Source organism: Empidonax traillii, unplaced genomic scaffold (genome assembly GCF_003031625.1).
Source record: "Empidonax traillii isolate 1590-97213 ecotype Southwest subspecies unplaced genomic scaffold, ASM303162v1 scaffold248:size1534464, whole genome shotgun sequence".
NCBI classification, from domain to species: Eukaryota; Metazoa; Chordata; class Aves; order Passeriformes; family Tyrannidae; genus Empidonax; species Empidonax traillii.
This window is the reverse complement of record NW_020955441.1, coordinates 364097-379604: the sequence shown is the minus strand read 5'-3', so window position 1 is coordinate 379604 and position 15508 is coordinate 364097. Positions and strand designations below refer to the sequence as shown.

The 15508-nt window shown below is 42.1% G+C and overlaps 1 protein-coding gene across 3 annotated transcripts in view; it reads left to right on the top strand.

The window, feature by feature from the left end:
- SQOR (sulfide quinone oxidoreductase) overlaps window positions 1–15304 on the top strand; it is a 22296-nt gene extending 6992 nt beyond the window's left edge. The window contains exons 2-11 of one of the 3 annotated variants that reach the window (XR_003571782.1): window positions 8032–8286; window positions 8636–8806; window positions 9231–9284; window positions 10561–10755; window positions 11643–11852; window positions 12319–12502; window positions 13329–13396; window positions 14294–14472; window positions 14828–14977; window positions 15207–15304. Coding sequence is in view for 2 of the 3 variants with exons in the window: in XM_027888988.1 (XP_027744789.1) it covers window positions 8053–8286; window positions 8636–8806; window positions 9231–9284; window positions 10561–10755; window positions 11643–11852; window positions 12319–12502; window positions 13329–13396; window positions 14294–14472; window positions 14828–14885 (1353 nt within the window). In the remaining variant the exon portion in view is untranslated. Of the gene's footprint in view, window positions 1–4608; window positions 4630–8031; window positions 8287–8635; window positions 8807–9230; window positions 9285–10560; window positions 10756–11642; window positions 11853–12318; window positions 12503–13328; window positions 13397–14293; window positions 14473–14827; window positions 15183–15206 lie in introns of those variants that run through there. The other 2 variants (XM_027888989.1, XM_027888988.1) reach the window with 2 other exon arrangements.
- Window positions 15305–15508: the final 204 nt, after the last annotated feature.

Genomic DNA, 15508 nt, shown 5'->3' with positions numbered 1-15508 from the left:
GTTAACCCAGACGCTTCATTTGGGTGTCCCTACCCCTATAACTGAACAGCTTTGAGTGAGACAATTTTTAATTCAGTGAAATCTGGCTTTGTCACTAATAGGGATATTCATAAGATGAATACTTGTTCCCTTTTGGAAAATGGCTACAGAATATTTTAGGTGGTTTTACTCTGTGTGCTGTGACCTAAATAATAGCATAAATAATAACAGAAAGGCTGTTTCTGTAGCTGTTCTGTTGGAATTCCAGCAGCTGAGAGAATTCTCTGGCTGATTTATTCTGAATTATGCTTCAGTAGACACTTTCTGCCACAATTGCTTGCTTTGCAACACTGCTGGCTGTTCTTTATTTTAATTCTGAGCTTTGTGCTTTAATGTCTCACCTTGCAGGGCTCAGGTTTTTTAAGCCTCATTAAATCTGATTGCTTATTTGATCTTTGTTGGATTCATTAGGTGAATATAACTAAATTCCTGCTAAAAACTGTGTAGGACTTGGAGTTAGTGATGTAAATCTGTAAGAATACAAATTATAGCAGAGTAGATATTAATATGGCCATTCATGCCAGGCAAAACAGTACACACTAAGTTTCTCAGTGAGGCAGTATGTGAAGGTAGCGAAGATGGTTTGGTTTATTTATTTCTTCATTTATTTTCAAATCAAAGCTTAAGGTGAAGTCAAGAGTTGGGTTTGGCCCAAATATCACCACTTTCCAGTAATTTGAAGTACATTTATACTTAATTCAATCTTCTCAGTCAGTTTGTAGAAAAACAGGTACCAAAACTGGACAGTCACTTGACACCACCACACCTGGGAGGTTGTGACTAACTCAGGTCCACAGTCGAAGCTGCTCGTGAAGTGTTGTGAGGCTTCAAAGCACCGATGGTGGTCATACCTGATATATCGGTATTTCTTTCTTGGTTTTGCTCCTGTCTATCAGTTTATCTCCATGATGTCAAGTCATGGGGTTTATGAAAGGAAATAGAACATGGGGCATTCCAGGAAAGCCCCATGTTTTATCCACTGCTCCCACAGCCACCCTGGGCAGTGCGTGCCCAGCCCTTGGACAGCAGCTCCCACCCTTTTGTCCTGCCTGGACTTCGCTGTTTTGGGAAGGTTTAGGCAGCACTCCCCACAGCTGCAGGAGGGCTCTGTGCTACAGGTGAGTACTCTCTTCGTGTTTGGTTTGTGAGTTCTGTTTCTAAGTTATGTTATTCATTTAAGTTAAGTTTTTTTTTAATTAAAATTGCTGGCCATCTGTGTAAGAAGTCAGTGGGGAAATATGCATGGGAGCATAAAGAATATATTTTAATATTTAAGGACAATCCTAAACATACATATTTAAAAAAAACCCAATGCAACCATTTTCTTCTCTCATGGACTAAGATGAAGATTGACCTCTTAGAACAAAAAATATGGAAAAAAGGCTGTACTCTGGCTATATCAAGGCAGGTGGGAAGTCAAGAAACTTAAAAATTATAAAAGTGGGCAGTTTGGGTGTTTTAAAAGATGTGACTATAAACAATGGTTTTTTTTTTTTTTCTCTTTAGAAAACTCACTTGTATGAACAAAACTGTCTAATCTCCATGCAATATTTTTAAAGATACTGATTGGGTCTTCTTTCAATACATTTTCTATCCCGTAAAACCCATGAAATATGGGTATTCAGCAGCTTTGAAAAGTGAGCCTTTGCCTCTCACTGGGAATGCACTGTCACCAGAGCTCATTTATTATTAATTCTTTATCTAGTATGTGTTTCGATGCTATTTTATTGAAGTTTAATTTGGTATTTTCCTGTCTATAAAAAAGGACCACTTGATTAAAGTTCAGGGTTGCTGCTCACAGATAACCTGATAAAGTTCGGATATGGAAGTATTGGTGGTCACTCCGTCACAGCTACCGTAGGGCTTGTGATTTTGGTTTAGCTCAGCCCGACGTGAGCGACCTGTGCCACGTGGGTCTGGGTGAGCCTTCTAGGCTGGTGCCAGCAGCTGGGTTTAGGCCGGGAATTGGCAAGAGTCCAGGTTTAGGTCTGGAGTTTCCAAACTTAAAGAGAAGCGCGGGGTTTGGAGCTGTAGGTGCGGTCGGTACCTGGCCAGAAGGGAGAGCTCGGCTCAGCAGCTCGGGGAGGGGGGCTCCGTGGGGCTGGAACACACGGACGGGGCGGGACGGGACTGGACAGCTGAGCACGGTCCGGCCCTGGACGGCCCTCCCGGCCTTTGCCCGCGGCCGAGCAGCGCTGCTGCCCCGAGCTCCGCCCCGCTTGCCGGCCCCGCTGCTTATCGGGTCCTGCCCCGCCTCTGCTCGGNNNCTTTTATCTTAGCTGTTGTTAACCCAGACGCTTCATTTGGGTGTCCCTACCCCTATAACTGAACAGCTTTGAGTGAGACAATTTTTAATTCAGTGAAATCTGGCTTTGTCACTAATAGGGATATTCATAAGATGAATACTTGTTCCCTTTTGGAAAATGGCTACAGAATATTTTAGGTGGTTTTACTCTGTGTGCTGTGACCTAAATGATAATAGCATAAATAATAACAGAAAGGCTGTTTCTGTAGCTGTTCTGTTGGAATTCCAGCAGCTGAGAGAATTCTCTGGCTGATTTATTCTGAATTATGCTTCAGTAGACACTTTCTGCCACAATTGCTTGCTTTGCAACACTGCTGGCTGTTCTTTATTTTAATTCTGAGCTTTGTGCTTTAATGTCTCACCTTGCAGGGCTCAGGTTTTTTAAACCTCATTAAATCTGATTGCTTATTTGATCTTTGTTGGATTCATTAGGTGAATATAACTAAATTCCTGCTAAAAACTGTGTAGGACTTGGAGTTAGTGATGTAAATCTGTAAGAATACAAATTATAGCAGAGTAGATATTAATATGGCCATTCATGCCAGGCAAAACAGTACACACTAAGTTTCTCAGTGAGGCAGTATGTGAAGGTAGCGAAGATGGTTTGGTTTATTTATTTCTTCATTTATTTTCAAATCAAAGCTTAAGGTGAAGTCAGGAGTTGGGTTTGGCCCAAATATCACCGCTTTCCAGTAATTTGAAGTACATTTATACTTAATTCAATCTTCTCAGTCAGTTTGTAGAAAAACAGGTACCAAAACTGGACAGTCACTTGACACCACCACACCTGGGAGGTTGTGACTAACTCGGGTCCACAGTCAAAGCTGCTCGTGAAGTGTTGTGAGGCTTCAAAGCACCGATGGTGGTCATACCTGATATATCGGTATTTCTTTCTTGGTTTTGCTCCTGTCTATCAGTTTATCTCCATGATGTCAAGTCATGGGGTTTATGAAAGGAAATAGAACATGGGGCATTCCAGGAAAGCCTGGTTGCCTGGAGAGCAGGGAGTTTTATCCACTGCTCCCACAGCCACCCTGGGCAGTGCGTGCCCAGCCCTTGGACAGCAGCTCCCACCCTTTTGTCCTGCCTGGACTTCGCTGTTTTGGGAAGGTTTAGGCAGCACTCCCCACAGCTGCAGGAGGGCTCTGTGCTACAGGTGAGTACTCTCTTCGTGTTTGGTTTGTGAGTTCTGTTTCTAAGTTATGTTATTCATTTAAGTAAGGTTTTTTTTAATTAAAATTGCTGGCCATCTGTGTAAGAAGTCAGTGGGGAAATATGCATGGGAGCATAAAGAATATATTTTAATATTTAAGGACAATCCTAAACATACATATTTAAAAAAAACCCAATACAACCATTTTCTTCTCTCATGGACTAAGATGAAGATTGACCTCTTAGAACAAAAAATATGGAAAAAAGGCTGTACTCTGGCTATATCAAGGCAGGTGGGAAGTCAAGAAACTTAAAAATTATAAAAGTGGGCAGTTTGGGTGTTTTAAAAGATGTGACTATAAACAATGGGGTTTTTTTTTCTCTTTAGAAAACTCACTTGTATGAACAAAACTGTCTAATCTCCATGCAATATTTTTAAAGATACTGATTGGGTCTTCTTTCAATACATTTTCTGTCCAGTAAAACCCATGAAATGTGGGTATTCAGCAGCTTTGAAAAGTGAGCCTTTGCCTCTCACTGGGAATGCACTGTCACCAGAGCTCATTTATTATTAATTCTTTATCTAGTATGTGTTTCAGTGCTATTTTATTGAAGTTTAATTTGGTATTTTCCTGTCTATAAAAAAGGACCACTTGATTAAAGTTCAGGGTTGCTGCTCACAGATAACCTGATAAAGTTCGGATATGGAAGTATTGGTGGTCACTCTGTCACAGCTACTGTAGGGCTTGTGATTTTGGTTTAGCTCAGCCCGACGTAAGCGACCTGTGCCACGTGGGTCTAGGTGAGCCTTCTAGGCTGGTGCCAGCAGCTGGGTTTAGGCCGGGAATTGGCAAGAGTCCAGGTTTAGGTCTGGAGTTTCCAAACTTAAAGAGAAACGCGGGGTTTGGAGCTGTAGGTGCGGTCGGTACCTGGCCAGAGGGGAGAGCCCGGCTCAGTAGCTCGGGGAGGGGGGCTCCGTGGGGCTGGAACACACGGACGGGGCGGGACGGGACTGGACGGCCCTCCCGGCCTTTGCCCGCGGCCGAGCAGCGCTGCTGCCCCGAGCTCCGCCCCGCTTGCCGGCCCCGCTGCTTATCGGGTCCTGCCCCGCCTCTGCTCGGCGCTGCGAGCCGGTGAGTGAGGGGCTGGGAGCGGGGCCGAGGCCGTCAGTCCGGCCGGGAGGGAGCGGAGGTGCCCGGGCACAGGTGCCCGGTTCGCCCCGGGCACAGGGGCCCGGCCGCGGCTGAGGGGGCGGAGGTGGCGGGGTCGCCCCGGCGGGAGGGCCGGGCAGGGAGAGGCGGGAGGGCCGCGGGGTTGTTCCCCGAGCTCCGGGGTCGTGCCCCAGCCCCGGGGCTGTGCCCCTGCTCGGGGCAGCCTTGCAGGACCGGGTCCCTCTGGTCTCGGGAGGGCGAGGGGCAGCGGGTGCCGTGAGCCTGGGCTGTGGGGCTCGGAGGCTCCGCTGAGGGGTGAGGGGTTGCCGTCTGTGCTCGCACACGTGCACTGCTGGAATGTTTGAACTGCTAATCTGGGGCCAACTGTTTAAAGAATGGTTGTAATGATCTTTTTAGTGAGACTTTTCTAACTTCGTTTGTTCCAACTCCCTGCAAGAGACTGTTCATGGAGTGGCCCGATGAAGTAGTCAGGCTTGGGAGCTGAGCATATGGTGGGTATTCCGGAGAGGAAGAAAGTGTAGTTGTCCTGAGTGTCTCTGCATGAACTGCCGTGCTGCAGTTAGGTGTTTGTTCTGGGCACTAGTTGAGATACTGAGGTACTGAGCTCTCTTGGTCAGTCTTAGCTATGATTTTTTTAAAGTGCATTTGCTTCAATGTTTAAGAGGTTTATTCTAAAAGTATGCAAACAAGTAGCCTTAGAGTTCAAGGGAAAAGAGATTTATGAGTGGAGATGTGACAGCCACTGACTATCTTCAAAATAAGTCTGTTTAAAAAACAAGTTTGTTTTTAAAAAAGGAGGGGAGAAAAAAAAAGCAACTTTGAAATGCTGACTCTCCTGGTAGAAATTACACTTTGTGGGCTTATTGTGAGTCACATTGGCCTGATTTTTATGTGGTGCTCTGTGAGCTCTGTTGAAGCAGCGCTACACGAGCTGCCAATGCTGTAACAAACCACAGTGTCCTGCAAGCATTTGTAGAACAGACTTCGCTCTCCTGGCGACAGAACAAGTTTTAAACAGCAGAACTGTTTAAAAAGCAGGCTAAGCAGAGTGCTCGATAAGGTGAAATGTACTGCAGGCTGTGCCTTTCTAGGCAATGCTCTGAGACTTGTGTATGGATCTTCGTTAGGAATGTGATTTCATGCTGTATAAGGCCAATATCGACTGCCATGTTTTGTTGTGCATAGTTTAAAGGATGATGTATAAGCAGTCTTGTAAAAGTGTAACATTTCAGCTCAGTTCAGTAGGTTAGCTGTGAATTTTCTCCTTTACCTTAATTCTTGTTCTGTAATTCTGCTGTTCCTCTGTCTCCTGAGTCCAAAGGAGAGAGCTGATGTTGTTGTTGACTGAATCGATCGTGTGGCTGCTGCCTGGCTTGGGAGTTTAATAGGAATGGGTTTGCTGCTTTTTTTAAAACAGCTGTCTACAAATGATTGTTTGCTTCTGTATACTCTGAAACCACTGAGAAGCAACAGAATGCAGCATTCACATCACTTACGCTGCTGTTAGTTAAGGAATATCTTAGAAGCACGCTTACATAAAAATCTATGTGATCAGAGAGGATGATTATTCCTTAGTTAGCATTATGAAAACGGAGTCTTGTTCTCTTGGTCCAGAGTGTGTTGTCACCCAGCAGGCCCCTGGGCACGTTCTGTGTGCTTAATAGACCCGAGCAAGATTCTGCGCTCATGAGCTTCCGCAAACAGGATGTCACTCTTAAAACTGTCTCAAACAAAAGTCTCAAAACTGTCTCTTCACAGTTCATCTCTCTGGTTTGGAAAGAACAGGACACATCCTCATCAGATAACTTTTATTAGTTTTATAACTTTTATAGAACAACAACTTCTTCCTCTTGCATGTGGAATCTGTCCACATTTTTAAACAGCTGCCTGCACTGACAGATGATAACCAGCCTCCTAAAGTGAAACTAACTTATCCTGGAGTTGGGTGTTTTGTTCTGAATGGGGAGGGGAAGAAAATGTCTGCATCCTGGAAACCTTCTGTAAAATAAAATGATTACAATTTTTTTTTAAAGTGAACACCTCTGAGATTTTTTCCTCCTGGTCCCAAATTAGTTGTAACTCTAAGGATTAAAATAATGGAACATTATGAAGAATTCAGGGTACACAGAGATGAGAAATGTTAAGATATCATATGAAGGTGCAGAATCAATTGCTCAACTACATCTAATGTAGTGGAGAATTTTTGAAGTTGACCTTGGAAGATTTTCCTGAAAATACTTGAGGTTTCTGGTCCAGTTTTCAAACTCTGGTCTGTAGGTATCATGAGTTATGCTCTTTTCAAGTGAAAAAGCCTGATGACTCAATGAGTTAAGCAGAGGGGAGCAAGTACAGAACACAGGAAAGTCTTGTCATTAAGTTGCTTTTCATGATATAATGCTTACTCATTCTTTACTGGCAATGTAGCAATAAGGAACTAAATTAAAATGAGTTTACACCTGTTATATCACTGAATAGCTAAAATCTGAAACTCAGTGCAAACATGCAAACAATGGATTTAGAACAGGAAAAGCTCTTGTTCCCTCTAGCAGAGGGAGGGAGATTTATGGGTTAATCTTGACTGTCTTCCAGGTAATGCAGTTGCATATCCAGTGCTACAATTGCTGGGATAAATCACACTTTGGGGTCCTGGCTCTCACTTGCCAGGTGACAGCTTTAGCAAGTATGGGTTTCTGACCTTTGTTTCCATCTCCTTTGCTGATGTGAAAGCAAAGAGGTGAGCATGGATGTACTTTGGATGTACTCAGAGGTCTCAGATCTAGGAAGATGTCAACTCTTGTTTCATTGAACTTTGTTCTCCTGTCAAGCTTAGGCCTCTCTCTGCCTTTGCTCAGAGCACCACAGGACCCAACATGCTCACCCTAAGGGCTTGCACCCCTGAGAGGCAGCAAGGAAGGGCAAGTGCTGGTACATCCTAACTTCAAAATACAAATGTAAAGTGTTTGGCTGACACGTTACAGTCAGTGGGATGGCACACGGTATGGTAACACAACTTCCTTGTTCAGTATTTCAGTGATCTACAACACCTCGCAATTCTTGTTTCTTTTTGCAGCCCTCATCTTTTCAGGATGGTAATATTACATCTGGGGTTACAGCACATGCACTGCCTGTGCTATGCTTGCTACAATAACTAGAAACTGTTCCTTTGCTTGTATGAAATTTCAGTTTCATGGCAGAGGCCGTGGTGGACCTTTTTTCTTTTCTTTCCCAGACTGATTACAGTCCATTTTCAAATTAGTGGTTTAACTGCAACAAAAGTTTTGGTATTATTGCCCTGAAGACTTATCCAGGCATATAAATAAATTCTACCTTCTGTAATTGTTACTGATGCCTTTTCTTGTCTCATAGCTTCCCACTCGGTGAAAGATGTCAGCAATAGGAGTAGTGTCCTCCTGTTCCTGTCTCCGTCCTGGTGTATGGCTGCTGAAATCAGGGATGCAGAAGATGAGCTCCTTTGGCTTACATACAGCATCCAGGTGTGCTGCTAAGGATTACTACGAAGTGCTGGTGTTGGGTGGGGGCGCTGGTGGAATTGCCATGAGTGCTCGGATGAAGAGGAAAGTGGGAGCAGGAAATGTGGCTGTTGTTGAGCCAAGCAAGGTGAGTCTCCATCAGCTGTAAAGCAATGTAAGGAATAAGCTTTTTTTTTTTTTTTTACATATGTGACCAGATTGGTTTGATTCTCATCTCTCTTCAGTCCAACATGTTTCTAAATGTGGAGAGGAAGCCAAATAACCATCTTTTAAAAGGCTTTGCATGAAATCTGTTACTCCCTGAGATGTCTGCATCCCTCCAGCTTTGTCATGCAAAACTCCTCGTTATTTATACAACTTCTTTTGTTAAGAATAACACAATATTAAGGGCATATTGCTTCCCATGTGGAGTGATGTGCCTTCATCTTGAAGTCTTTTTAAACAGTTCCTAAATGTCCCTTTGGATTTTATTTCAGACTCATTACTATCAGCCACTGTGGACCCTGGTTGGTGGTGGTGCGAAGCAGCTGGCGGCTTCTGCACGTCCAACAGGAAGTGTGATGCCCAAGGGTGTGGAGTGGATCAAATCTCGAGTTACAGCATTGGATCCAGATAAGAACTGTGTCTGGCTGGAGAATGATATCAAGGTAAAAACATAAAAACCTTTTTCGACCCCCTTGGAACTGCCTGTTGAGACCTCTGTCATTGAGGAGACCGGGAAATTCCACTTAGTCTTACGAGAAGTATTTGATCCTAAAATCTTTGTCTAATAAAAATGTTGGTAGGTAACTTGGTTAGAATAGCATCCGCTTAAAATATCATTATCATAAGTTTTGCCTTGTTTATGGTGAACTGAACAAAAAAGATGTTCAGATGTTTTGCTCCACATACCTGGGTTTGTGTATAGCAAAGGCTGTGTGTGTAATGCAGTTTGCATTTTTACTAGAATGCTTAGAGCTAAATTTATATTACTAATGCTCCCTAGCTCTCCTTGCCTTATGACTCTCTTGCTGTCAGATAATGCTTTGGGTTCTTTGTCTAAATAGTTCTTTTTTTCCCCTTACACAACAGGTATCTTACAAGTATCTGATAATTGCCCTTGGAATTAGTCTGCATTATGAAAAGGTATTTGTTTTGCTGCAAACATGTTTTTACTAGTTTTAAGAGCATCACATACATTCATTAAAGTAAATGGCTTTTCAGTACTTTTCTTACTGCAAGATATTGAACATTATATGAATTAAAGAGCCAGAAGACAAACTAATGACTACTCCTTCCACAGATCTCTGTAATAACCCAAATTACCCTTGGGAAGGTATTTTAAGACAACTTTGTTGCATCTCTATGGCAATATCAGCAGATGGGGCAGCAAGTTAAATCTAGAACTTAAAGGCAGCCTGTAATAATGAGATAATAAGGCATGTTGACTCTAGTCCAAAGCATCTCTAGTGTAACAGAATGAGGAACACGCAGCAGTCAGTGAAATCTCTCCTGCAGAATTAATTTGATCTGCTCTCACCTTTCTTAAAGGATGCACTTCAAAAGGAACCAGCTGAGTTACACACTTGTGTTTAAACAGGCCCTGGGGTCCTTCCCTGTAGTAAGTTTCCTGTGCACTTCATACAGTGGCACTCGGAGGGAAATGTTGGCCCAAGAATGACCACAACGACGTGTAGGAGGAGGAAAACACAAAAGCAAGATCATTGAGTGCTTTGACTCTTGTGGTTTTATCCTGACCTGAACATGAAAATGCATTTGAGTACCTCTTTGAAAACCTCCCCAGGATATATGAAAAGCAAGAGCCAGCCTCAGTTAACTGCAGTCACACAGATAAATTCTGGTGATGAGGGTGGTGGAATGAGGAGTTACACTGTGCTCAGTGACCCTCAGTCTTCATACATATCACTTCAGTACAACCTGATGGAAGTAAATTCAATGTTCACTAGCAGAAGCCATGTAATACAGTTAATCACTATTACTGTGTAGTGAAAACTACAGATTTATGTGGCTTTAAAACAAAAGCAGCCACTTCAAAAAGAGGGATGGTTTCTCTTTACCAACAGCACACTTCCTGGTGCGCATTGGAACGTCCCAAACACATTGCAGTGCAAAAACCTGGGTCCGGCTCTGCACTGAAAACTTATGCTCAGATGTTGCAGACCAAAGTCATTTCATATATCTACTGTTATAAATCTTATATCTACTAAATATCTGCTAAATCCTGACAGAAATACCAGTTTGATTGCTAGGCTTATTTTTAAAAATACCAACTAGCAGTAACTATGGGCTTCCTTTTTGCTAGAAACTTCTTATATAGCTCTTTCTCAGTCTGTATTTAATACTTGTCAATGATGACAAAATTTTTGCCACCTGTACTTTAAACCTGCATTTTTTTTCCTAGATCAAAGGCTTGCCTGAGGGTTTCGATCACCCTAAAATAGGTTCCAATTATTCAGTTCATACAGTAGAGAAAACATGGAAAGCTATACAAGACTTTAAGGAAGGAAATGCAATCTTCACTTTCCCAAATACTCCAGTGAAGTGTGCAGGGGCTCCTCAGAAGATCATGTATTTATCAGATGCATACTGGAGGAAAGTAAGTATTTTACCCTCTCTGCCAGTGCTTGTTCCTACTGTTGGAAGGAAGGCTTGTTCTAAGGGTTTCATATTATCTTTTAAACAAATATAAACCACATGAGAGGACTGTGACTCAGGATTCTTAAAGTGAGTGAGTTTCTTTTTCTATTATTAATGTATAATAAAGGCAAGTAAATGGATTGTAAATAAATATTTAGCATATGTTTAAAACCAGAGAGACTTGTAGAATTCAGAATCCATAAGGAAAGAACTGCTTACCCTGCTTCTGGGGAGCTGCAGATAGAACTGTTCTCAGCCTGATTTATAACTTCAGGTCCTGCACTAATGTAATACTGGCTGGAATTAAGTAATTCTTGTTACTTTAGGTACTTAATACCTGTTGCCATTTGTCTTTCTATTAGTTTGAGAAGTGGCTATGCTTGCTCCTTGGAGCACAGTCAGGAGGAGTCTCAGCCAGGCTGTCAAAGCAAGCTTAGTGGAAGCAAAAGACAACTTCAGGTGGAAGTGTCAGGCTTCATATGTGTTTAAGTTTCATGAGTTGTCTACTGGGTGAGTAGCTGAATAAGGCACAGAAGTGAAGGTTTCAGAAAGCTGTATAATGCTAAGCTGCTATAAATGCTTAACCTGCACACAGCACTTCCTCAGTGCAGCCACCTCTTCTCACAAGCAGTTTGTGTGGAGTGACTTCAGTACCTCACTGAAGGGTCTGCCTTTTAACACGGTGTGAAATAGCTGTGTCTGAGACTTCTAATGTTAATACTTCATTAATAATTGAACTGTATGAATAGTTCTCTCAGCTCATTATTAGTGCAGCACAGTTCTTTTGTCTCTGCTAGCCTGTCACAGCTTCGTAATAGAAAAGGCTAATTTGATCTCTTTCTGCAGACAGGAAAACGTTCCAAAGCAAACATCATGTTCAACACTTCACTTGGTGCAATTTTTGCTGTTAAGAAGTATGCTGATGCATTGCTGGAAGTAATAAAGGAGAGGAATATTGCTGTGAACTATAAGCGTAACCTTGTGGAAGTTCGAGCGGACAGGCAAGAGGCCGTGTTTGAAAACTTGGACAAACCTGGAGAGACTGAAGTTCATCAGGTCAGGAGCTTTCAGACCTGGAGTTTGGTTCTTTCTTTTCCTTGTGAACTGTAACAGAACTTCCACACCATAGTAACATAGTGTCTGCTTTGTTGTGTACTGCTGTTCCTTTCTGAGAGTACCAACTTTAGCAGAATATTTAAAAATTTGAAACTAAGGTGGAGAGGAGAAAAAAATATTTCATAAACTATACCTGGAGTCCTGTATGCCATGGGAATGTTTCAGGTGTGGATGGAGGAAGGCAAATTGGTGTTATGCCAGTCCAAATGGAGTTCCTTGATAAGGTTAATTAACTGATATGCTTGAAATCTGAGAGTAAATTTTCATTCCATACACTTGGGTTTAAAAAACCAAACCAAACACAAACCCAAGAAACTCTCTCCACACTGTGCTTATTGCCTTGTATCAACACAGATAGAGTTTGCTCTGATGAACTAAGCACTGAGCCCCTTTTCTTTCTGTTTAGTATGGAATGCTTCATGTCACACCCCCAATGGGGCCACCTGCTGTACTCATCAACAGTCCTGTCTCAGATGCAGCTGGCTGGGTGGATGTAGATAAGGAAACTCTACAACATAAAAAGTATCCTAATGTCTTTGGCATTGGAGACTGCACCAACCTTCCAACATCAAAAACTGCTGCAGCTGTAGGTAAAGTTGCTTGTGTGTGTGTTTGTGGGTGTAATGACGAGTGTGGAGTCACAGTAAGCCTTTTGTTTTAGTTTGCTACTCCCAAGGTCTTGACTTCAATTTTGAGCTTTCACAAAGACCAAAGTTAACTACAGACCATGCTGATGCCACTAACCCCCACAGTTCTGTTGTTCCAGATACCTCACAGATGAACTGATTCTGTTTTCTGTGTTCACAGAAGGTCATGAGCGTATTATTGTATTCCATCATCATTCAGTAACCAAACTTGCTGCTTTGTCTTAGCACCTCAGGCATGTGTGTCAGCCAGCTGATAAGTCACTATCAAAAAATCACACATTCTGTCCTTGTAGCCACCGATCCCACTATAAACCCACTTTGGGTATATAGTCTCACAACTGAAAAAAGGCAAATAAAAGGATGGGAAAAAAGAAAGGGTATACAGTATGTTATTGGTGTAACTTAAGAAAGGGGAAGTCACCTATTTCAGCAAAGGGCTCTACAATACTTCCCTCACAGCACTCAAAATGAAACAGAAATTCAGTGTGCCAGAATCTCAGTGTTTGGGAAGACTGAGCAAGTATAATTTATCACAGGAGAATGGGCACAGGCTAAGAATATCAACTCAAGTTTCATTAAGCTTTAGTGTGTTCCAAGCAGTGAGGCCAAAGCATTACTCCATTTTTCATCTGGGACTGTAAACTTACATGTAAATTCACTTGCAGCTGAATTGTCCAACAAAATGCCTGGCTGCTAGCGTTTGCTTTAGTAATGACAATTGTTACCTGAAACAAAGCCTTAGTACACTTTTTTTTTCTTTCTTATGTAGCTGCCCAGTCTGGAGTCCTTGATAAAACTATTTCTCTGGTAATGAAGAACCAGTTGCCTGCTAAAAAGGTACTCACAGCTCTTGTTTTTTTTACAGCTTTTGTCTTAAGGAGAAATTGAGTGTTTTCTCCCTTCTCATGCAGGAAGTCTTGCAAGCAGCTGAACCGTGTGAACAGGAAGGGAGGGAGGGTTTTGCAGCAGCAGTTGGGTACTAATTGGCTCCACACTGCACGTCAGAGTAGTAACTTCACTGCATAATTCATGCTCTTGACACTGCCACTAAAAACATTATCTATTTGATTCCCTGACTCCTGAGTTGAAAGAAGCTTAAAGGCTGCTTAGTCTGAGTTCTCCACCAATGCAGCTGACTCAGTGAAACTGTTGACTAACAATCCCTGCTCCAGGAACTCTTGCAAACTTGCTTCCCCTGTAGAAATATGACCTTTTAAGGAGTTAAATTGAAAGTTTTATACTACAGCTGTTAAGCATATAACTATGTTCAAATTTCTGAGGCTTTACTTTCATTTTACACATGGCTCCTGAATTAATATTCCTTGGGACACTGACCTAAATATCCTGTGATCTTCTGGAAATTCTTGCGACTAGATTCAAGATCCTGTTTGTGCCTGTTGAAGCAAACACCAGCTCTCATCCTGATCTACTGGTCACCTGTTCTGCTGGTTACAATAACCAGCAATTAGTGACATAAAGCCTTATTGTGCTAGGTTAGTTCTAATTTAAGCAGTGTTGTCAAGCAAATCTATATTTGAGATAGAGTGGCTTAGTATTATGCTTATTAAACCATAATCAGCTTAACAGCCTTCCAGCTTCACTGGTATTAAAACTGTAAATGCAGAAACCTCAAAGTAATTTATTTTGAAATGGGACTGTTAACCATATGGCTTTTAATACCTCAGCATTTAGGCTTTGTTCAGCTGAATGAGAAGTGGGTATTTCTCATTGCAGTATGATGGATACACCTCCTGCCCGCTTGTAACAGGCTACAACAAGGTCATTCTAGCAGAGTTTGACTACAATGCTCAGCCTCTGGAGACCTTTCCCATTGACCAGAGCAAGGAGAGAGTAACCATGTACCATATGAAAGCTGATATGATGCCTTTGCTCTACTGGAATGCACTACTGAAGTAAGTATTTCAATTCTGTGATCAGTCAGAAAAAAACATCAACTGTTCTAGTTTAGTTCCTTCCTGGAATAGAAGCAAACCAAGTACATCCTTAGTCATAACTAGGACCTGGACATTCTGAGGATTAAGGGCACTTTGACAGTCCCAGTGGTTTGTTCAAGCAGAACAAAGCTGACTTGCAGAGAAGGGCACCCATTGCCAAACTGAAAACCTCACTGAAACAAAGACAAAGCTCCAAAGCAATCCCTTCTCACTCATCTCTTAGCAGTATGGTGTCTTACAGAAATAAAGAAAAACATTCTCCCCAAACCCTACTTAGACAGTAGGTATACAAAACAACTTTCTCTGTTTCTAGGGGATACTGGGGAGGACCAGCTCCTTTCAGGAAGCTGTTGCATCTCGGCTTGAAGTAACTGCCTGTTCTCGGTGTTGGTCAAACCCTTTTGAAGAAAATGGACTGGTCTCACACTGATCAATGAGTATCTTCCCTCTTGGAATACCTAATAGACTTTATTTCTTTTTCTTCCTAAATTTGTCCTAAATTTACTTTTCCCCCTACTAGGGGTTGACCTTTCATATGCTCTTTCATGTAAACCAAGGCCTTAAACTACTTCTGGATTTACAGAGGAGCCAGAACCTACAAAGCACTACAGTGATTTCTAGCACAATCAGTACTTTTAAAGATGTTGTGTATGTAGTATGTTCCTTGCTCTCAATTGAATTGTCTGCATCCAAGATCAACGTGTGCACTGGATTTAAGAATGATTCAATGCTAGTAAAATGGCCTGAAAGTCTCTTATTGGTCTCTCATTTTTGAAGAACAAAATCAATCCTAATTTCTAACCATTCCTGCTGCCTAATTTTATGGATTATAGAAACTCATGAAAGGCATTGAAAATAAAAGCAGTGTATGTGTATATGGATACATACACTCTCCCAGGACAGTTGTGCCCCTTCCCATCAGTTCCACTATAATGTTTTAACCTGTGGCAGTAAGAACATCTTGAAAAGAATTCCCAGGAGACTGGGAAAAGAC